At 48.2% G+C, this 25,364-nt stretch overlaps 1 protein-coding gene across 1 annotated transcript; it reads left to right on the top strand.

The window, feature by feature from the left end:
- The first annotated feature begins 108 nt into the window (after positions 1-108).
- On the top strand, positions 109-24,004 carry IL6R (interleukin 6 receptor). The gene is made up of 10 exons (XM_056546506.1): positions 109-1,085; positions 5,834-6,070; positions 6,329-6,452; positions 7,123-7,298; positions 8,851-9,011; positions 13,225-13,363; positions 19,573-19,592; positions 19,674-19,731; positions 20,133-20,235; positions 23,215-24,004. Exons 1-10 carry the CDS (start codon positions 986-988, stop codon positions 23,387-23,389), a joined length of 1,293 nt encoding a protein of 430 aa, XP_056402481.1. The 5' UTR covers positions 109-985; the 3' UTR covers positions 23,390-24,004.
- Positions 24,005-25,364: the final 1,360 nt, after the last annotated feature.

Genomic DNA, 25,364 nt, shown 5'->3' on the forward strand with positions numbered 1-25,364 from the left:
CTGTGCTACCGTGGCGTCCTGATTTCTTTCTTCAACTGCAGTAGCGCTCGTTCCAAACCCCTTTTTTTTAATGTTTGATTTTCCTCCTGCCTCCATTGTTTCCGTACCCTTGTGGATACGGAAAGAGGAATTTGAGCTGCATAACAGCCCTTACCGCTCTCCACCCCGCACCCTACCCAAGTGACGTGCTGTCGTTGCTAATCACCACAGCAAGACATCACATCACTTTGGGGGCAGTGGGTACTTCATCGTCCAACTGCTTTCCTTTTCCACACGAGAGAGCGCCCCTCCTTTTTTACTTTCTTTTCACATATACATCCATGAGCACTTCCCTCTACTGCTAATACCTCTCCCTATTCACCCATGAGCACTTCCCTCTAGCTACTGCTAATACCTCTCCCTATACTCCCATGAGCACTTCCCTCTAGCTACTGCTAATACCTCTCCCTATTCACCCATGAGCACTTCCCTCTAGCTACTTCTAATACCTCTCCCTATTCACCCATGAACACTTCCCTCTAGCTACTGCTAATACCTCTCCCTATTCACCCATGAGCACTTCCCTCTAGCTACTGCTAATACCTCTCCCTATACTCCCATGAGCACTTCCCTCTAGCTACTGCTAATACCTCTCCCTATTCACCCATGAGCACTTCCCTCTCTACTGTATGTAATGACAGGAGAGGTTGGGTCCCTGGTGGGCTCCCTCAGTGGCGGTGAGATGAGCGGCTCCCTTAGTTTGTACTCCACCATTGCCGTCCCAGCACCCTGCAGCCCATTGCGTTATCTCCTGAGACCTTCACTGCTGTGGCTGTAGATGGTTCCTCAAATATTTTCCTGTTGATCTGATATTTATTCAGAAGAAAAGTGGGCGGACACGAGAGAGCAGAGTGACACAGGGCAGAGACACTACCACAGGAGACAGACATTACCAGTGGAGACAGTTCAGACACACCGAGGACAGAGACAGCTAGTCCAGAGCACCATGGGGGGCATCTGCAGGCGCTGGTGTCTCCTGATCCTTGTGGTCTCCTGCCGACCCTCCAGCTCCTCTAATGGTCCGGAAACCCTGTGCCCCAAGCCAGGTAACCTTTACCCCCTCACCTATGGGATATAGATCATGCTGGGAGTTGTAGTCCTATCTTAGCTGGTGACCAGTATAGTTTTACCTGAAGAGCTTACAATCTATTGGTTGAGGGTGAATGGATGCCTCGGTCTTGTGGTATTCCATGGCAGAACTCACACTAACCCAAAGAGCTGACAGTCACAGAGGACGCCCCCGTCTACATGGCTGGTTAGGAATGTGTTCAGCTGTTAGTCAGGATGTGACTGGTCACCTAGCTTTCTGAGATACCTGAACGGTGATACACACCCGACACGTTTTGTCCCTTGAAAGAGTTGGATGATCACTCAACTTATTGAGATAACACCTGACTAGGAGGACCTGACATTCAGGTCCCTGGGAAAGCTGGGTGACCATGTTTCGCTGTGTATAGGGGGCGCTGTGATGGGGCAAAGGCTTCTGTGTTTAAAGGCTTTGCATAGGGATTTTCCAGGAACTTGCTCAATGTGCAGGAGTTGTGAGTGCTATACATATGTAGATGTAGCAGAGCTGAATTAGTCACAGATCTCTCATATGCACAATGTGATAATGTACACTGAATTATGTATATGTACACAATGAAGCAGAGGCTATCTGCAGTCCTATGTAACACCACAAAGAACCTGTATCCTAGTACAGAAGGTTTACTTGCAGTCCTATGTAACACTACATATCCATTTTCTGAGCACACATCTTGCTGTAGATGTCACCTGCAGTCATATGTAACACTACAAATAACCTGTATATACCTGCAGTCCTATGTAACACCACAGATATCCCCTATATGAGTTCAGATGATGCAGTAGATTTACCATCAGTCCTATGTAACACCATGATATCCCTTTTCTGAGTCCAGATGATGCAGTAGATTTACCTGCAGTCCCGTGTAACACCATGATATTCCCTTAGTCCAGATCATGCAGTAGGATTACCGTCAGTCCTATGTAACAGCATATCCCCTTAATCCAGATGATGCAGTAGATTTACCTGCAGTCCCGTGTAACACCATGAAATCCCCTGAGTCCAGATGATGTAGTAGATTTACCGTCAGTCCTATGTAACACCATGATATTCCCTTAGTCCAGATCATGCTGTAGGATTACCGTCACTCCTATTTAACACCATAATATCCCCTATCCGAGTCCAGATGATGCAGTAGGTTTACCGTCAGTCCTATGTAACACCATATCCCCTTAATCCAGATGATGCAGTAGGTTTACCGTCAGTCCTATGTAACACCATGATATTCCCTTAGTCCAGATGATGCAGTAGATTTACCGTCAGTCCTATGTAACACCATATCCCCTTAATCCAGATGATGCAGTAGGTTTACCATCAGTCTTATGTAACACCATGATATTCCCTTAGTCCAGATGATGCAGAAGATTTACCGTCAGTCCTATGTAACACCATATCCCCTTAATCCAGATGATGCTGTAGGTTTACCGTCAGTCCTATGTAACACCATGATATCCCCTGAGTCCAGATGATGCAGTAGATTTACCGTCAGTCCTATGTAACACCATGATATCCCCTGAGTCCAGATGATGCAGTAGATTTACCGTCAGTCCTATGTAACACCATGATATCCCCTGAGTCCAGATGATGCAGTAGGATTACCGTCAGTCCTATGTAACACCATGATATCCCCTGAGTCCAGATGATGCAGTAGGATTACCGTCAGTCCTATGTAACACCATGATATCCCCTGAGTCCAGATGATGCAGTAGATTTACCGTCAGTCCTATGTAACACCATGATATCCCCTGAGTCCAGATGATGCAGTAGGATTACCGTCAGTCCTATGTAACACCATGATATCCCCTGAGTCCAGATGATGCAGTAGATTTACCGTCAGTCCTATGTAACACCATGATATCCCCTGAGTCCAGATGATGCAGTAGGATTACCGTCAGTCCTATGTAACACCATGATATTCCCTTAGTCCAGATGATGCAGTAGGATTACCGTCAGTCCTATGTAACACCATGATATTCCCTTAGTCCAGATGATGCAGTAGATTTACCATCAGTCCTATGTAACACCATGTTATCTCCCTACCCCAGTCCAGACCATCAGATGTTTACAGGGGATGGGACCTTATTGTGTAACGATACAAAGTCCAGAGTGCGGTCAGTGGAGCGGAGTGAGTGTCCGGCTGCTACCGAAAGAGAAGCAGATGAGCCAATGAGGCGTGCACCATCCACCGCCACTGCCGGGGGGCGCCCCTTCACCTGGAGTCAGCAGGATTAACACTCATTAGGGGTTATTATATGGTTTATATCGCGGCGCTGTGCCGTACCTAGCTATGGGCTGTTATACTCAGAGCAGCAGTTTGTACTTCAGTGCGGTCATCGTAGTCAGCCATCTTGAAGGTTATAGCGAGTCGTCTTTGGTCACCCAGTCACCTCTTTTATTCACAGTCCCTTCACGCTGAAGCTAATACCACACACCGGGGCAGTAACATCCACATGATGCAGATTCTGACTCCCATATTGAGGTTTACTGGGAGACAATCTGCAATGTGTGAACATCCCCAAGCCTCTGCAGGGAACTGAGTTGAATGTGAATACTAAGAGGGCCCCAGGGGACCACCTTGATCCTTAAAGGGGTTCTCCCGTGGAAAACTTTTTTTTTAAATCAACTGGTGCCAGAAAGTTAAACAGATTTGTAAATCACTTCTATCAAAAAATCTTAATCCTTCCAGTACTTTTTTAGGGGCTGTATACTAAAAAGAAATTCAAAAAAGAAATGCATTTCCTCTGATGTCATGACCACAGTGCTCTCTGCTGACCTCTGCTGTCCATTTTAGGAACTGTCCAGAGCAGCATATGTTTGCTATGGGGATTTTTTCCTGCTCTGGACACCAGTTGATTTAAAAAAAATATATATAAAAAAAAAGGTTTCCCCGGGAGTACCCCTTTAAGTCTTGTGGTCAGGTCTCCTCAGTGGCCCTGGACACGTGTGTGCTGAGCCGTTACACATTTATTCAGACTCTTCTATATCTAGAGTGGCAGTGATTTGCATAGACAGCGCGGTCCGGATGGCTTCCCGCCGCCAGCTCAGCGCCAGCTGCTGCAAAAACAGAAGTTGTGCAGCGCAGGCGAGCGGAGGACTTCCTCTGCCCCAGAACATTCCCAGCCCTGAAGATTGAGGTTCACATGGGGGGGGGGGGGGGGGGGGGTAATATTTTAAAGGATGCGCTCCACCTGCCACTATTACTATACAGGTTGTCACCCAGCTTATCCAAGACCCTGCACTAGTGGCATTAGAACAAGCTGTGCTCTTCCTGTGTCAGTCTACACTGGGGTTCTGGTATTTTATTCACAAACTATATGGCTGTAGAACAGTGTTCCCTAACTTGTGCCCCCCAAGCTGTTGCAGAACTACAACTCCCAGCATGCCCGGATAGCCAGGCATGCTGGGAGTTGTAGTTTTTCAGTAGTACGGATTGTGCTCTTCATATGTCAGTCTCTTGAGCTGTTGCAGAACTACAACTCCCAGCATGCCCAGACAGCCAAAAGCGAAGTAACATTAGCACAGGCTATGCTCTTTCTGTGTCAGTCACCAGCTGTTGCAAAACTACAACTCCCAGCATGCCCAGACAACCAGGCATGCTTGGAGTTGTAGCTTTTCAGTAGCACGGGCTGTGCCCTTTCTGAGTCAGTCTCTCCAGCTATTGAAAAACTACAACTCCCAGCATGCCCAGACAGCCAAAGGTGAAGTAACATTAAATTGGGCTATGTTCTTCCTATGTCAGTCTACAAGCTGTTGTAAAACTACAACTCCCAGCATGACCGGACAGCCAAAGGCTGTCCGGGCATGCTGGGAGTTGTAGTTTTGCAGTAGTACATGCTATGCTATTCCTGTGATTTCCCCCCCCCCCATCTGTTACAAAACTACAACTCCCAGCATGCCCAGATAACCAGGCATGCTTGGAGTTGTAGTTTTTCAGTAGCACGGGCTGTGCCCTTTCTGAGTCAGTCTCTCCAGCTATTGAAAAACTACAACTCCCAGCATGCCCAGACAGCCAAAGGTGAAGTAACATTAAATTGGGCTATGTTCTTCCTATGTCAGTCTACAAGCTGTTGTAAAACTACAACTCCCAGCATGACCGGACAGCCAAAGGCTGTCCGGGCATGCTGGGAGTTGTAGTTTTGCAGTAGTACATGCTATGCTATTCCTGTGATTTCCCCCCCCCCCCCATCTGTTACAAAACTACAACTCCCAGCATGCCCAGATAACCAGGCATGCTTGGAGTTGTAGTTTTTCAGTAGCACGGGCTGTGCCCTTTCTGAGTCAGTCTCTCCAGCTATTGAAAAACTACAACTCCCAGCATGCCCGGACAGCCAAAGGTGAAGTAACATTAAATTGGGCTATGTTCTTCCTATGTCAGTCTACAAGCTGTTGTAAAACTACAACTCCCAGCATGACCGGACAGCCAAAGGCTGTCCGGGCATGCTGGGAGTTGTAGTTTTGCAGTAGTACATGCTATGCTATTCCTGTGATTTCCCCCCCCCCCACCATCTGTTACAAAACTACAACTCCCAGCATGCTCGGACAAGTAGCTTAGCACAGGCTATGCTCTTTCTGTGTAAGTCTCTCCGGCTGTTTCAAAACTACAACTCCCAGCATGCATCCCTGTTGGACAGCCACAGACTGGTGAGCGCTCCTGTAGGTAGTAATGGCGTCCTATAACAATACATGTCACCTCGTTGTTCTTCCCTCCAGCGGCTCCTGAGGACGCCATCTTGGTCTCGCTCCACTCTGCTGTAAACCTGACCTGCGTAGGGTGTGAAGGTTCTGTGTCCTGGAGACATCGTAGCCCCCCGGGATCCCCGAGACATCTGGAGGGGACACAGAGCGGTGGCCATCTTGTTGTGGATCCTGTGACCTATGAGGATGAGGGAGGCTACACGTGTTATAAGGATGGGGCCCCTGTGTGTTCTGTGGAGCTGATGGTGAAAGGTGAGGAGCCTCCGGGGGTCATAAAACACTAAACTAGAGGGGGCGCCATCACTGTGACCCCTCACTGCCAGCCAGCAGGACTAAGTGGGGTCATGTGACACTGATCTGCAGGCCTGGCTCCATGAAGAGGGGGTGGGGCTTGTTGTGGCCTCCATATTGGCCCTCTGGGGTATTAGAGGCCACTCTTACACTTTGTTGTGATGATGGTTAATAACAGGATGGGGGGCACTTACTTATTGTGATGTGTGATATTCACAGATGAACTACAAGACAACGCGCCCCTCCTCTGCTACCACCGGTATCCCACCCATAACATTACCTGTGAGTGGACACCGTCCAAACTACTCCACCCATCATCCAACGTCACCCTCGTAGTATTGCGGTAAGTGCCCCCGAGTGACTCTGATAATATATCAAACGATAGACTTAGGTACAGCGGCTCAGGAGACAGTATCACACAGATAATGCATCACACGATGGAGAGGAGACAGTATCCCACATGGTTGGATTAGATACACAGCTCAGCAGACGGTATCACACATGATAGGATTAGATACACAGCTCAGTAGACTGTACCACATGATAGGATTGGATACACAGCTCAGCAGACAGTATCACATATGATAGGATTAGATACACAGCTCAGCAGACAGTATCACATATGATAGGATTAGATACACAGCTCAGCAGACAGTATCACATATGATAGGATTAGATACACAGCTCAGCAGACAGTACCACACATGATAGGATTAGATACACAGCCCAGCAGACAGTATCACATATGATAGGATTAGATACACAGCTCAGCAGACAGTATCACATATGATAGGATTAGATACACAGCTCAGCAGACAGTATCACATATGATAGGATTAGATACACAGCTCAGCAGACAGTACCACACATGATAGGATTAGATACACAGCCCGGCAGACAGGATCACATATGATGGGATTAGATACACAGCTCAGCAGACAGTATCACACGATAGTCTTAGATACAGCAGTACAGTGAGATACTCAGTGCTGATATGACGTTGTCTCCTGCAGAAACTTGAGGGACCCCACGTTCTACCCCTGCACCTACAGCGCCCCCCGCCAGACGTTCTCGTGCTCCTCGCTGTATACTGAAGGGGACGAAAGCAATCACGCCTTCTACCTGTGTGTGAACGGTCGCACCGACAGCACGCTGGCCGCCAACCTGGACGCTTATGGGAAAGATCTGTGTATGCTCACTCAGTATGGATGTGTCACATGACCAGGGGTGGGGGGTCACATATATAATATCATGAGGAGGGCCCCTGGTATCACTGTGTCCGGGTGACAAAACCATATACTGTACTATTTTCCACATTAGACTGACATCTTCATAATATTACCGCCATCTACATAATACTATATCCACGTAATACCATCACCTACATACTACTGCGATCTACATAATACTACATCCACGTAATACCACCACCTACATACTACTGCGATCTACATAATGCCGCCATCTACATAATACTACATCCACGTAATACCACCACCTACATACTACTGCGATCTGCATAATACTACATCCACGTAATACCATCACCTACATACTACTGCGATCTACATAATACCGCCATCTACATAATACTATATCCACGTAATACCACCACCTACATACTACTGCGATCTACATAATGCCGCCATCTACATAATACTACATCCACGTAATACCACCACCTACATACTACTGCGATCTGCATAATACTACATCCACGTAATACCATCACCTACATACTACTGCGATCTGCATAATACTACATCCACGTAATACCACCACCTACATACTACTGCGATCTACATAATGCCGCCATCTACATATTACATCCACGTAATACCACCACCTACATACTACTGCGATCTGCATAATACTACATCCACGTAATACCACCACCTACATACTACTGCGATCTACATAATACCGCCATCTACATAATACTTCATCCACGTAATACCATCAACTACACCTACATACTACTGCGATCTACATAATACCGCTATCTACGTAATACTACATCCACGTAATACCACCACCTACATACTACTGCGATCTACATAATACCGCTATCTACATAATGCTACATCCACGTAATACCACCACCTACATACTACTGCGATCTACATAATACCGCTATCTACATAATGCTACAATCACGTAATACCATCACCTACATACTACTGGGATCTACATAATACCGCCATCTACATAATACTACATCCACGTAATACCACCACCCACATACTACTGCAATCTACATAATACCGCCATCTACATAATACTACATCCACGTAATACCCCCACCTACATACTACTGTGATCTACATAATACCGCTGTCTACATAATACTACATCCACGTAATACCACCACCTACATACTACTGCGATCTACATAATACCGCCATCTACATAATACTACATCCACGTAATACCATCACTTACATACTACTGCGATCTACATAATGCCGCTATCTACATAATACTACATCCATGTAATACCACCACCTACATAATACCCCCATCTACATGATTCTACATCTTGAGGAGCTCACTGGAGAAACACTGTTCTATAGAGTTCTCTACATCCACCTAATACCGCCACCTACATAATACTACATCCACGTAATACCCCCATCTACATAATACCGCCACCTACATAATACTACATCCACATAATACCGCCATATGGTGCCTACTATATACTGCCTGTGTCACTTCTGACCCTTGTTCTTTCCCTCCAGTGCATGTCGAGCCCCCGCTGAATGTCCGGGTGACCCCGGTGCAGAACCATCCCAGGAGGCTGCGGGTGAGCTGGAGCCGGCCCCGGTTCTGGGAGGAGACGTTCTATCACCTGATCTACCAGGTTCTGTACGGAGTGGAGAACTCCCCGCACCCGTCCAACGTGAGTCACAACCTGTAAAGTTGTTATTGGTGAAAGTGAAACTGGAGGCGACCGCCCCCGCCATTACCGCCTGACAACGCCAAGAAACACGAAGACTCCAGTCACCTCCAGAGCTGCAGTCACAGCTACATCATTTGTCACCTCCAGAGCAACATCCACAATTCTGCCGATCAGCCTGCGCTCACCCTCAATCATCCCATAATGCACTGCATGCAGTCTGTGCAGTGGTGGGAAAATAACAGTGTACAGCCAAGAATGTGAAGCAAAGATGTGACAGCAGAATAGTGAGTGCAGCTCTGGAGGAGAAGACATTGGCCCTGATTTACTAAGAGTGTTGTGGAGGTTTCTTTGTGGGTTTTAATTCCCTACAATTTTTTCCACGGTATTTACTAAGGTTTCCCTACATTTTGCACTTTTTCCTACATTTTGCTTTTTTTACAACTGCTCTGGCATAGAATCTGACAAAACATGTTTACAATAGTATATCAGGGCCATTATATTACAGCAGAATAGTGAGTGCAGATCTGGAGGAGAAGACATTGGGGGAGATTTATCAAAACCTGTCCAGATGAAAAGTCAGATGGCTTCTTTCATTTTGCAGAGATCTGATTGGTTGTTATGGTCAACTGGGCAAATTTTCCTCTGGACGGGTTTTGATAAATCTCCCTGATAATGTTACAGCAGAATAGATAATAACACTTGGGGTACAGATAATGACACTTGGGGTACAGATAATGGCACGCTGACACTTGGGGTACAGATAATGGCACGCTGACACTTGGGGTACAGATAATGACACGCTGACACTTGGGGTACAGATAGTGACACGCTGACACTTGGGGTACAGATAATGACACGCTGACACTTGGGGTACAGATAGTGACACGCTGACACTTGGGGTACAGATAATGACACGCTGACACTTGGGGTACAGATAATGACACGCTGACACTTGGGGTACAGATAAGGATACGCTGACACTTGGGGTACAGATAATGACACGCTGACACTTGGGGTACAGATAATGGCACGCTGACACTTGGGGTACAGATAATGACACGCTGACACTTGGGGTACAGATAATGACACTTGGGGTACAGATAATGACACACTACACTTGGGGTACAGATAATGACACGCTGACACTTGGGGTACAGATAATGACACGCTGACACTTGGGGTACAGATAATGACACGCTGACACTTGGGGTACAGATAATGACACGCTGACACTTGGGGTACAGATAATGACACGCTGACACTTGGGGTACAGATAATGACACGCTGACACTTTGGGTACAGATAGTGACACGCTGACACTTGGGGTACAGATAATGATACGCTGACACTTGGGGTACAGATAAGGACACGCTGACACTTGGGGTACAGATAATGACACGCTGACACTTGGGGTACAGATAATGACACGCTGACACTTGGGGTACAGATAATGACACGCTGACACTTGGGGTACAGATAAGGACACACTGACACTTGGGGTACAGATAAGGACACACTGACACTTGGGGTACAGATAAGGACACACTGACACTTGGGGTACAGATAATGACATGCTGACACTTGGGGGTACAGATAATGACACGCTGACACTTGGGGTACAGATAAGGACACGCTGACACTTGGGGTACAGATAATGACACGCTGACACTTTGGGTACAGATAGTGACACGCTGACACTTGGGGTACAGATAATGATACGCTGACACTTGGGGTACAGATAAGGACACGCTGACACTTGGGGTACAGATAATGACACGCTGACACTTGGGGTACAGATAAGGACACGCTGACACTTGGGGTACAGATAAGGACACACTGACACTTGGGGTACAGATAATGACATGCTGACACTTGGGGGTACAGATAATGACACGCTGACACTTGGGGTACAGATAAGGACACGCTGACACTTGGGGTACAGATAATGACACGCTGACACTTGGGGTACAGATAATGACACGCTGACACTTGGGGTACAGATAATGACACGCTGACACTTGGGGTACAGATAATGACACACTGACACTTGGGGTACAGATAATGACACGCTGACACTTGGGGTACAGATAAGGATACGCTGACACTTGGGGTACAGATAATGACACGCTGACACTTGGGGTACAGATAATGGCACGCTGACACTTGGGGTACAGATAATGGCACGCTGACACTTGGGGTACAGATAATGACACGCTGACACTTGGGGTACAGATAATGACACGCTGACACTTGGGGTACAGATAATGACACGCTGACACTTGGGGTACAGATAATGACATGCTGACACTTGGGGTACAGATAATGACACGCTGACACTTGGGGTACAGATAATGACACGCTGACACTTGGGGTACAGATAAGGACACCCTGACACTTGGGGTACAGATAAGGACACACTGACACTTGGGGTACAGATAAGGACACACTGACACTTGGGGTACAGATAATGACATGCTGACACTTGGGGGTACAGATAATGACACGCTGACACTTGGGGTACAGATAAGGACACGCTGACACTTGGGGTACAGATAATGACACGCTGACACTTTGGGTACAGATAGTGACACGCTGACACTTGGGGTACAGATAATGATACGCTGACACTTGGGGTACAGATAAGGACACGCTGACACTTGGGGTACAGATAATGACACGCTGACACTTGGGGTACAGATAAGGACACACTGACACTTGGGGTACAGATAAGGACACACTGACACTTGGGGTACAGATAATGACATGCTGACACTTGGGGGTACAGATAATGACACGCTGACACTTGGGGTACAGATAAGGACACGCTGACACTTGGGGTACAGATAATGACACGCTGACACTTGGGGTACAGATAATGACACGCTGACACTTGGGGTACAGATAATGACACACTGACACTTGGGGTACAGATAATGACACACTGACACTTGGGGTACAGATAATGACACGCTGACACTTGGGGTACAGATAAGGATACGCTGACACTTGGGGTACAGATAATGACACGCTGACACTTGGGGTACAGATAATGGCACGCTGACACTTGGGGTACAGATAATGGCACGCTGACACTTGGGGTACAGATAATGACACGCTGACACTTGGGGTACAGATAATGACACGCTGACACTTGGGGTACAGATAATGACACGCTGACACTTGGGGTACAGATAATGACATGCTGACACTTGGGGGTACAGATAATGACACGCTGACACTTGGGGTACAGATAATGACACGCTGACACTTGGGGTACAGATAATGACACGCTGACACTTTGGGTACAGATAGTGACACGCTGACACTTGGGGTACAGATAATGATACACTGACACTTGGGGTACAGATAATGACACACTGACACTTGGGGTACAGATAATGACACGCTGACACTTGGGGTACAGATAAGGATACGCTGACACTTGGGGTACAGATAATGACACGCTGACACTTGGGGTACAGATAATGACACGCTGACACTTGGGGTACAGATAATGACACGCTGACACTTGGGGTACAGATAATGACACGCTGACACTTGGGGTACAGATAATGACATGCTGACACTTGGGGGTACAGATAATGACACGCTGACACTTGGGGTACAGATAATGACACGCTGACACTTGGGGTACAGATAATGATACGCTGACACTTGGGGTACAGATAATGACACGCTGACACTTGGGGGTACAGATAATGACACGCTGACACTTGGGGTACAGATAATGATACGCTGACACTTGGGGTACAGATAATGACACGCTGACACTTGGGGTACAGATAATGATACGCTGACACTTGGGGTACAGATAATGACACGCTAACAGTTGGGGTACAGGATCCTGCCACGCTGACACTTGGGGTACAGATAGTGACACGCTGACACTTGGGGTACAGATAATGACACGCTGACACTTGGGGTACAGATAGTGACACGCTGACACTTGGGGTACAGATAATGACACACTGACACTTGGGGTACAGATAGTGACACGCTACACTTGGGGTACAGATAGTGACACGCTGACACTTGGGGTACAGATAATGACACACTGACACTTGGGGTACAGATAGTGACACGCTGACACTTGGGGTACAGATAGTGACACACTGACACTTTGGGTACATATAATGACACGCTAACAGTTGGGGTACAGGATCCTGCCACGCTGACACTTTCTGTCACACAGGGAACGACCTCGGCGCAGAGCTTTCTTATTGAAGATGCTGTGATGGGGAGCAAACATCTCATCCGAGTGCGAGCAAGGGAGGAATTTCAGAAGAATTGGGGTTCCTGGAGTGAGGAGGCCGCGGGGACCCCCTGGTCAGGTGAGACCTTTTTCTGCACCCCTTTAATACTGCATCATCTACAGCCCCACAGACCTTAGCTCCATCTAGTGGTGGAGGCAGGAGATGCGCCGTCCTCTATTGCAGTGTTTCTCAGTCATGGTCCTCCAGCACCCCTACAGGTCATGTTTTCTGGATTTCCTTAGTCTTTCACAGGGGATATAATCCTGGTCAGTGAATCGGCGGTGGCGCTGCGCTCCTCCAGCAGATTATTATTGTACCGGGGAAGAGGACGAGTCAGTGGTGATGGCTGGGCAGGTGCTTCGAATAAGTGGAGGCTGGCTACTAACTTTCATGCAGCAGGCAAAGCGGCGCCCCCATCAAGAGGGCGCTCTAGGCGGCTGCCTATTTTGCCTGTAGGAAGAACTGGCCCTGAATCTGGACTGGCAGTGGGGTCTGCACTGTATTGTTATTTTTATTTTTGTTTTAAATCCAAAAAAATGTATTAAACATTTTTTCATAAAACATACATCATACAAAAACAAAGAAAAACATAAACACAGAAAACCCATCCCACCCACACAGAACCCCCCCCCCAGTGTCCATCCTTCACTGCAAAAAAAATAAATAAAATAATGTTAGAAACTATACAGTGCATTATAATAGATTATCCCACAGACCATAGACAGAGCATCACATGTGATGAAAGTACAACCAGTACGGGAGAGGGGGCAGCAACAAGAGGCACACCAAACCCCAACACAAAATAACAGGGACTCAGACAGAGAAAAACATACCAAGACAAATACAAAACGGGCACAGACAAGCTGAGAGCGATTAAGGAACAAAACACAGACAAAATCAAGGGTTAGACCCCCCCAGAAATACCTCTATTGGAGTCCTCTGCAAATAGGTGGAGGGCAATCGAGGGGTATATCCATGGACCCCATATGGACTCAAATTTACGCATGGCTTTTCTATTACGATACAGTGACCCCTCGACCTACAATGGCCCCGACATACGATAATTTCAACATACAATGGCCTCTCAGAGGCAGCATCAACATACGATGCTTTTTTATGTCAGGACCATCGCATTAATGGCTATCCGGCAGCGCAGACTGCTTCAGCTGCCACCGGATAGCCGTTTACGGTGCCCCGTGAGCTCCGGTGATGGTCACTCACCTATCCTCGGGGCTCCGGAACGTCCTCTGCATCGTCGGCGCTCTCCATCGACGTCATCGCGTCGCTGCGCACGCCGTCCCATCATCCAATAGGAGCGGCGTGTGTAGCGATGTGATGGCGGCGACGGAGAGTGAGGATGCCGAGGAAGCAGAGGCCTTGCCAGAGCGGCGGGGACACCTCGGGGACGCGGCAACTGCGATGGACGGCAACATCCAGGGCAGCGGTGACTAGCGTTGACGGTCCGGAGCGGCGGGGACAGGGGAGTACAACTTCCTCTAACAGTGGTCTACAACCTGCGGACCTCCAGATGTCCGGGCATGCTGGGTGTTGTAGTTTTGCAACATCTGGAGGTCCGCAGATTGTAGACCACTGTCCTATACTTTACATTGCACGGATCCCTCAACACGCGATGGTTTCAACAAACGATGGTTCATTTGGAACAGATTACCATCGTATGTTGAGGGACCACTGTATACCCCTTTTTCCAGTCTAATAACAGGGGCATTAAAACCATTTTAAAGGGGTACTCCGGCCCTAAGACATCTTATCCCCTATCCAAAGGATAGGGGATAAGATGCCTGATCGCGGGGGTCCCGCCGCTGGGGACCCCCGCAATCTTTCATGCAGCTCCCCACTATCATAAGCCTCTGGAGCAAACATTGTTCCTGTTCTGATGAGGTATCACAGCTCCGTCCCCGTGTGACATCACGTCCCCTCCCATAGGATTGCATTGAGGGGGCGAATCCCACACTCAGCCCACCGAGGCAGTCCCGCGTTGATCTCGAGAAAGGCTTCTATATCAATGTTGAGCATAAGGCCAACTGATGGGACTTGAAGCCAAAAGGGGTTCAGTCGCCACAGAGAACCCCGCAACCTAGGATGAGAATTCAAGCTGAGATTAGGGGAGTGATCAGAGAGACTACAGGGGAGATACTCCACCGATGTAACCAGAGGAAAGACCACCTCGTTGCCCAGCGCAAGATCAATGCATGACAGCGTACCATGAGAACTAGAGTAACAAGAGTATTACACCTTGGTAGGATTACGTCTCCCCCAAAGATCTGCCCTCCCCACCTCCTCCACAAACCTAGCCAGACCCATAGTAGGAGTCTTGGGAGGTCCCCGGGTACCAAACCTATCAAGTGTTGGATGTAAAAGATTGTTGAAATCCCCAACCACCAAGAGCGATGCATCAGGCAAGGAGGATAAATAAGATATCGCCCTGTGTAAGGCATCGCTCGAGTATGGGGGAGGGGGGGGGCATAGAGTGCAACCAGTACACACACAGTACAACTAAAGGAAAGGCAAACAGACCTACCCTCTGCATCAATAAGACTAGAAGTACAGGAAAGCAAAATATTCCTATGAATAAGAACACTTACACCCTGGGCATGTGAGGGAAAAAATGGCGTGAAAGGTGTGGCCAAACCAATGTTTGTTCAGCACATTTTGTATAATTTGTCAAGTGCGTCTCAGAGGACACAACACAGCAGGTTGGTAGGATTTAAGCGCCTGAAATATAGCGAGACGCTTAGTGGGAACGTTAAGGCCCCTCACATTCCGCGCCACTACATGTAAATCGGTAGCCATAAGGAAAGCAGGGAAGCATAAGTGAAAACACAGAGGGCGGAAACAGTAGCCGCCAGTGGTCCAGAGGGAAGAGAGACATAGAAAATAGAGCAGTGCATAAAGGCCAGAAGGAAGGACTCAAAACAAACACCCCCGACAGACAAGAAAAACCAAACAGTCGCAACTTGTGACCTGAGGGAAACAAACAGCCCATGTAGAGTGAGCAGGTAACGTGTAGACAGAAAAAACCTTCAGAAGCATGCTATGCTCGAGTCCGAGCAAATACAAACGAAATACAGTGACCCCCCCCCCCCCCGAACTACGATGGCCCCGACATACGATCGTTTCAACATACGATGGCCTTTCAGAGGCAGCACCAACATACGATGCTTTTGTATGTCGGGGCCATCGCATAAACGGCTATCCGGCAGCGCAGACTGCTTCAGTTGCCACCGGATAGCCGTTTACGGTGCCCTGTGTGGTCCGCTGACGATCACTTACCTGTCCTCAGGGCTCCGGCGCGTCCTCTTCGGGATCCCCTGCATCGTCGGTGCTCTCCTTCGTCGTCATCACGTCGCTGCGCACGCCGTCCCATCATCCAATAGGAGCGGCGTGCGTAGCGATGTGATTGCGGCGACGCAGAGCAAGGATGCCGGGGAAGCAGAGGCCTTACCGGAGCATTGGGAACACCCCGGGGATGCGGCGACAGCGATGGAGGGCGACATCCAGGGCAGCGGTGACGGTCCGGAGCGGCGGGGACACGTTAGTATAACCTCCGAAACCAGTGGTCTTCAACCTGCAGACCTTCAGATGTTGCAAAACTACAACTCCCAGCATGCCCGGACAGCCGTTGGCTGTCCGGGCATGCTGGGTGTTGTAGTTTTGCAACATCTGGAGGTCCGCAGGTTGTAGACCACTGTCCTATACTTTACATTGCACGGATCCCTCAACATACAATGGTTTCAACAAACGATGGTCCATTTGGAACAGATTACCATGGTATGTTGAGGGACCACTGTATATATGGGACATCTGGCAGCATATATATCAACTGAATATATGCAGTAAATAATAATAGAATAACATGGGCATAGGAGCACAATCAGGACCATAATGCCTAAATATGAGCCAAGGCACAAGTAGTCCTAATCAGATGAACAGGAACACAGTTAAACACAAAGTTCGCGCAGGAACCTCAGGTACGGGCACGCCGTATTTGCGCCTCATGAACATCCAGCCACTCCGCAGCCGCCACAGAGGGGTCAAACATATGGGTAGTTCCCAAGGCGACCACCCTGAGACGGGCAAGGTAAAGCATAGAGTACACCACAGTCAGTGCACACAGGCGTCACTTGATATTCACATATTTGGCTGTGCCTCTTTCGAACTTCGGCTGAAAAATCTGGAAAGTTAGAAACACGGCTGCCATTAATAGTAAGCGAATCCATGTCCCTGGCTTTGCGCAGGATGATATCTCTGTCTTTAAAGTGTAGCATAGAGGTGTCAAAGTACTCCCCAGGGTCACGACCCTCGGCTTTTCAGGGACGCCCACCAGGCGCACATTGTTCAGCCGTAGGCGGTTTTCCATGTCATCAGATTTTGGGGCAAGTGCAGTCAGATTATTAATCACACGATGCATCTCTCTCTTGATCCTTCAGATCTCCCACTCTTTTCTTAACCGCACCAATCCTCTCAGAAACCTTTTCCATATCATTGCGGATAAGGTTAATGTCCTCCCGCAACCCTCCCAACAACATTTTAACATTAGCGTTGCCCTTGGAGACAACCAAAAAATAAATCTTTCAGGGTAGGCTCAGCAGTAGCAGTTGGAGACAGCGAGGCACCCATAGCAGCAGACACCACCCCAGCAGAGGAGGGGTTAATGGTAGTAGGAAATTGTGCAGCCACAGCTTTCACTGCCCCAGCATATGAGACATCAGGGTGAGGCTCAGCAGGGTCTTTATAAAAGAGGGCAGCAGTGGTAGAGGAATCCCCAGGATATGCAGGACGATCCTGTATGCAGGGGGTTAACCCCAGACTGACCTGCGGTTTCAGGGCGCTCGGGCCTGCTCGGCACAGTATTCAGGGCGCTCGGCACAGTATTCAGGGCGCTCGGCACAGTATTCAGGGCGCTCGGCACAGTATTCAGGGCGCTCGGCACAGTATTCAGGGCGCTCGGCACAGTATTCAGGGCGCTCGGCACAGTATTCAGGGCGCTCGGGCCTGCTCGGCACAGTATTCAGGGCGCTCGGGTCTGCTCGGCACAGTATTCAGGGCGCTCGGGCCTGCTCGGCACAGTATTCAGGGCGCTCGGGCCTGCTCGGCACAGTATTCAGGGCGCTCGGGTCTGCTCGGCACAGTATTCAGGGCGCTCGGGTCTGCTCGGCACAGTATTCAGGGCGCTCGGGTCTGCTCGGCACAGTATTCAGGGCGCTCGGGTCTGCTCGGCACAGTATTCAGGGTCCTCGGGTCTGCTCGGCACAGTATTCAGGGCGCTCGGGCCTGCTCGGCACAGTATTCAGGGTCCTCGGGTCTGCTCGGCACAGTATTCAGGGCGCTCGGCACAGTATTCAGGGCGCTTGGGCCTGCTCGGCACAGTATTCAGGGTCCTCGGGTCTGCTCGGCACAGTATTCAGGGCGCTCGGCACAGTATTCAGGGCGCTCGGCACAGTATTCAGGGCGCTCGGCACAGTATTCAGGGCGCTCGGGCCTGCTCGGCACAGTATTCAGGGTCCTCGGGTCTGCTCGGCACAGTATTCAGGGCGCTCGGCACAGTATTCAGGGCGCTCGGCACAGTATTCAGGGCGCTCGGCACAGTATTCAGGGCGCTCGGGCCTGCTCGGCACAGTATTCAGGGCGCTCGGCACAGTATTCAGGGCGCTTGGGCCTGCTCGGCACAGTATTCAGGGCGCTCGGCACAGTATTCAGGGCGCTCGGGCCTGCTCGGCACAGTATTCAGCACTGCTCAGCACAGTAGAGGAGGCCACATCTGTAGAAGAGACAGAAGCCCCAGCCAGTCAGCACTGTCTCCTCCTCACTCCACTCATCTGCTCGGGCCCACTCCAGCTGATGAGTTACACGTGTGAAGCGCTGCAGGTGCTCCGCAACCCCCACCACCTCCACACAAGATGGTTCCGGCTCCCCCAGCATCTCGGCCTCACCGTCTTCCTGCGCCTGCTGTGTCCTGGCCTCCGCCCAGCCATCCTGACGCAGCGTTGCTCTGGCTAACTTTAGTAATTGGTAGGTGTCAAATAGGAAAAGATTTTAGGCCAGATGCCCAGCAGAGCTCCGGACCGCTCGTCCGCTCACATGCTGCGCCTCCTGCACTGTATTGTTACCTGCAGCCACAGCTAGAGGGCATCTAACACAGACTGTACAATCTATAAGTAGTCAGCTCCCACTAGTGGTGAGGGCAGGTAGACTGTATCCTTTATCAGACACACAGAGCGCCCCCTGTAGTCACATGATGGAAATAATCTGCACTTTTGTTTCCACAGAAGAAGCCACAACTACCTGGGTAAGTGTGAGATAAGGAGGAGGAGGAGGGTGAAGCCCTGACACCGAGGATATCTCATTCATATAAGACTTTATTGAGCAGGTACCCACAGAATACGATCCCCCAACATCTGAGGAGGAAGAGGACCCCATTGGTGAGGGTAAGAAGGAACGATAATAGGATTAGGGGCCTATATTCAGGACAATGATACTTGGGGTACAGGATGATAACACTTGGGGTACAGGATGATAACACTTGGGGTACAGGATGATAACACTTGGGGTACAGGATGATAACACTTGGGGTACAAGATGATGACACTTGGGGTACAGGATGATAACACTTGGGGTACAGGATGATAACACTTGGGGTACAGGATGATGACACTTGGGGTACAGGATGATGACACTTGGGGTACAGGATGATGACACTTGGGGTACAGGATCATGACACTTGGGGTACAGGATGATGACACTTGGGGTACAGGATCATGACACTTGGGGTACAGGATAGAGACATGCCTAATCTTGGGGTTCCGAACCCCTTCATGTTTCCTCACAGAGAAGACGTCGGCCCCTGTCGTTTCATTCCCCCGGATTTCGTGGCTCGCTCCTTGTGTCAGTCTTGGTCTCGTCCTTTTAATCTTCTTCGGGATATGGATCCGGTGAGACCCCACTAATGGGCCGGGAGGGGGGATGGGGGGTTATATAGGGATACCGGGTGATCTCTCCTGCAGGATTGACTGTCACTGATCTTACTATAATGATATAGCTTTGAATTATTTCCTTAACCCCTTAAGTACCCAGGGCGTACCTGTACGCCCGTGGGAATTCCGGTCCCCTCCACATGCCGGGTGGGAACCGGACAGGGATGCCTGCTGAAATCACCGTGCAAACCCCCGGGGGGGTCCTGAGACACTCCCCCAAGTCAATTCAGATCGGCGATTTGCGCTGATTCCGGGTCAGTAGGCTCCCCGGTGACACGTATAAAAAGGGTAATAGGTGCTGTCCGACACAGCATCTTTCACCCTTTAGCAGCAGGCGTGAGGTGGCACTGATGCCGCCTCACGATCGTCCCGATTCGTCGGCCGGTAACTGAGGGGGTGTCCCTAACAGCACCCGTTCTGCCCCTACTCCGAAGTGCGAGAGTGGGTGCCAGGAGTGTGTACCTGTAGTGGGGGCCCTGATTCCCGGCATAGTCGGCAGGATAAAGCGGAGACGGCGGCGGCAGGATGACAGGCAGGACGTGTGCAGCAGGAGGTTAGGCCGTTCCTCCTGCTGTTGACTAGCAACAACTCCCAGCATGCACAAAAAGGCATGCTGGGAGCTGTTGCTATGCAACAGCAGAAGGCACAGCTGCAACTCCCAGCATGCCCTTTAACCCCTTAAGGACGCAGGACGTAAATGTACGTCCTGGTGAGGTGGTACTTAACGCACCAGGACGTACATTTACGTCCTGAGCATAACCGCGGGCATCGGAGTGATGCCCGTGTCATGCGCGGCTGATCCCGGCTGCTGATCGCAGCCAGGGACCCGCCGGCAATGGCCGACGCCCGCGATCTCGCGGGCGTCCGCCATTAACCCCTCAGGTGCCGGGATCAATACAGATCCCGGCATCTGCGGCAGTTCGCGATTAAAATGAACGATCGGATCGCCCGCAGCGCTGCTGCGGGGATCCGATCATTCATAACGCCGCACAGAGGTCCCCTCTCCTTCCTCCGTGCAGCTCCCGGCATCTCCTGCTCTGGTCTGTGATCGAGCAGACCAGAGCAGAAGATGACCGATAATACTGATCTGTTCTATGTCCTATACATAGAACAGATCAGTATTAGCAATCATGGTATTGCTATGAATAGTCCCCTATGGGGACTATTCAAGTGTAAAAAAAATGTAAAAAAATGTAAAAGTAAAAGTAAAAAAAAAGTGAAAAATCCCCTCCCCCAATAAAAAAGTAAAACGTCCGTTTTTTCCTATTTTACCCCCAAAAAGCGTAAAAAACATTTTTTATAGACATATTTGGTATCACCGCGTGCGTAAATGTCCGAACTATTAAAATAAAATGTTAATGATCCCGTACGGTGAACGGCGTGAACGAAAAAAAATTTAAAAAGTCCAAAATTCCTACTTTTTTAATACATTTTATTAAAAAAAAAATTATAAAAAATTTATTAAAAGTTTTTTATATACAAATGTGGTATCAAAAAAAAGTACAGATCATGGCGCAAAAAATGAGCCCCCATACCGCCGCTTATACGGAAAAATAAAAAAGTTATAGGTCATCAAAATAAAGGGATTATAAACGTACTAATTTGGTTAAAAAGTTTGTGATTTTTTTTAAGCGCAACAATAATATAAAAGTATGTAATAATGGGTATCATTTTAATCGTATTGACCCTCAGAATAAAGAACACACGGCATTTTTACCATAAATTGTACGGCGTGAAAACGAAACCTTCCAAAATTAGCAAAATTGCGTTTTTCGTTTTAATTTCCCCACAAAAATAGTGTTTTTTGGTTGCGCCATACATTTTATGATATAATGAGTGATGTCATTACAAAGGACAACTGGTCGCGCAAAAAGCAAGCCCTCATACTAGTCTGTGGATGAAAATATAAAAGAGTTATGATTTTTAGAAGGCGAGGAGGAAAAAATGAAAACGTAAAAATTAAATTGTCTGAGTCCTTAAGGCCAAAATGGGCTGAGTCCTTAAGGGGTTAACTGGTGCCAGAAAGTTAGTGGTACTCCGGTGAAAACCTTTTTTCTTTTAAATCAACTGGTGGCAGAAAGTTAAACATATTTGTAAATTACTTCTATTAAAAAATCTTAATTCTTCCAGTACTTATTAGCTGCTGAATGCTACAGAGGAAATTCCTTTCTTTTTGGAACACTGATGACATCACAAGCACAGTGCTCTCTGCTGACATCTCTGTCGAATTGCTCAGTGGTTAGCATTGCTGCCTTGCAGTGCTGGGGACTTGGGTTCAAATCCCACTAAGGACAACAATAAACAAAGCATTATTATTATTTTATAACGTCAGCAGAGAGAACTGTGCTCGTGATGTCATCAGAGAGCATTCCAAAAAGAAAAGAATTTCCTCTGTTGTATTCAGCAGCTAATAAGTACAGGAAGGATTAAGATTTTTTTAATAGAAGTAATTTACAAATATGTTTAACTTTCTGCCACCAGTTGATTTAAAAGAAAAAAGGTTTTCACCGGAGTACCCCTTTAAACAGATTTGTAAATTACTTCTATTAAAAAAATCTTAATCCTTCCAGTACTTATTAGCTGCTGAATACTACAGAGGAAATTCTTTTCTTTTTGGAACACAGCTCTCTGCTGACATCTCTGTCCATTTTAAGAACTGTCCAGAGTAGGAGAAAATCCCTATAGAAAACATATGCAGCTCTGGACAGTTCCTAAAATGGACAGAGATGTCAGCAGAGAGCACTGTGCTCATGATGTCAGCAGAGAGCTCTGTGTTTTTTAATAGAAGTAATTGACAAATCTGTTTAACTTTCTGGCACCAGTTGATTTAAAAAAAAAAAAAAAAGGTTTCCACCGTAGTACCCCTTTAAGGTGAAAATGGACTGGATCTTTAAGGGGTTAAAGGGCCAGCACTCACTATCTGTGAATATTTTTCAGGTATCAGGAGATACAGATCCTAAAACTACAATGGGGTTTGGTGCGCTCTCTATTCCATTCCTCCTCCAAAGTCAAATCTCCACAGCCCCAGGCGAGCGCCTCCCTCCTTATGGCGCCCTGTTCTTCGCCGCCATCGGTAACGGTCACTGTTCCTCCATTGTTGGGTAAAGAGTGAAGAAAAAGAGAAAAACTTGACTATCAGGGATCCACTATGGCGGACTGCACGGACCAATCAGAGAGCACAGAAATGTTGATGTGCTGTAACCTGGCACGTGGCGCTGTAGATGACTTGTGTATATATACGGTTACAATTTCTCTGATCCTATGAGAATCTTTTGTAATATACTCGAAATATTGCTCAGGTAACCAAAAGGGGATAAACAGGAAGTTGGATGCGCAACCTGCAAATGATTCCCCCAGACAGATGGAACACCAGAGAGGTGGCTGATGTGGAGAAAAGGAGCCGATCACTGGGACATCTGCAGCCTGGAAGAACCTTGTGTTTAGGGCAGTGTGGCCCTTTAAGGCGGTGAATTCTATGGGGGACACTTATATTGTAGTGGACAGGAGTCACGTGACTCGGCAGCATCCTCAGGACCCCGTGGGAATTTTCGGGGAGTTTCCGTGAGGTTAAGGACCTGTTACTTCTGTCGCTATTTTCGGACTCTTGTTAATGGTTTCCAGGAATAAAGAGGAATCGCGACAATTGTCACATGATATATAATGTCACAGACAGGATATACTAGGAGAAGGCGCCCCCCAGAGGTACCTGGTGAGCCCCAAACTGTAATGGCATCCATGGGGTGTCTGCCTGTCCTATAAAGAAGTAATTGGGGGGGGGGATGTCTTTCAGAGCTCAACCCTTTATCACTTTTCCCCCAGCACCACAGTCATCTGTCTCTATATCCAGATCACGTCTCTTCCTCTTTATAACTTCTGCTTGTGGTGAAAGAAAACAAGAAGCCACGAGTACTCTACTAATCCTGTACTGCTATACCGCTACTACCCCACCAGTACTCTACTAATCCTGTACTGCTATACCGCTACCACCCCACCAGTACTCTACTAATCCTGTACTGCTATACCGCTACTACCCCACCAGTACTCTACTAATCCTGTACTGCTATACCGCTACTACCCCACCAGTACTCTACTAATCCTGTACTGCTATACCGCTACTACCCCACCAGTACTCTACTAATCCTGTACTGCTATACCGCTACTACCCCACCAGTACTCTACTAATCCTGTACTGCTATACCGCTACTACCCCACCAGTACTCTACTAATCCTGTACTACCATACCACTACCCCACCAGTACTCTACTAATCCTGTACTACTATACCGCTACTACCCCACCAGTACTCTACTAATCCTGTACTACTATACCGCTACTACCCCACCAGTACTCTACTAATCCTGTACTACTATACCGATACTACCCCACCAGTACGCTACTGGTGGAGAAGTATCGGTATAGTAGTACAGGATTAGTACTGTGTGAGGTAGTAGTAGAGTGCTGGTGGGGTAGTAGTGGTATAGCAGTACAGTATTAGTAGAGTACTGGGGGGGTAGTTGCGGTATAGTAGTACAGGATTAGTAGAGTACTGGGGGGGTAGTAGCGGTATAGAAGCACAGGATTAGTAGAGTACTGGTGGGGTAGTAGCGGTATAGAAGCACAGGATTAGTAGAGTACTGGTGGGGTAGTAGCGGTATAGTAGTACAGGATTAGAAGAGTACTAATCCTGTACTACTATACCAATACTTCTTCACCAGTACTCTACTAATCCTGTACTACTATACCGCTACTACCCCACCAGTACTCTACTAATCTTGTGCTACTATACCGCTACTACCCCACCAGTACTGTACTAATCCTGTACTACTATACCAATACTTCTTCACCAGTACTCTACTAATCCTGTACTGCTATACCGCTACTACCCCACCAGTACTCTACTAATCTTGTGCTACTATACCGCTACTACCCCACCAGTACTGTACTAATCCTGTACTACTATACCCATACTACTCCACCAGTACTCTACTAATCCTGTACTACTATACCGATACTTCACCAGTACTCTACTAATCCTGTACTGCTATACCGCTACTACCCCACCAGTACTCTACTAATCCTGTACTACTA

Source organism: Hyla sarda, chromosome 11 (assembly GCF_029499605.1).
Source record: "Hyla sarda isolate aHylSar1 chromosome 11, aHylSar1.hap1, whole genome shotgun sequence".
Classification (NCBI taxonomy): Eukaryota; Metazoa; Chordata; class Amphibia; order Anura; family Hylidae; genus Hyla; species Hyla sarda.

Bases quoted from the DNA above. Each gene is read 5' to 3' on its own strand.
- IL6R (XM_056546506.1), top strand. From the start codon at position 986: ATGGGGGGCATCTGCAGGCGCTGGTGTCTCCTGATCCTTGTGGTCTCC. The intron at 9,012-13,224 runs GTGAGTCACAAC...TCTGTCACACAG, and splicing joins ACTCCCCGCACCCGTCCAAC to GGAACGACCTCGGCGCAGAG. The intron at 19,732-20,132 runs GTAAGAAGGAAC...GTTTCCTCACAG, and splicing joins AGAGGACCCCATTGGTGAGG to AGAAGACGTCGGCCCCTGTC.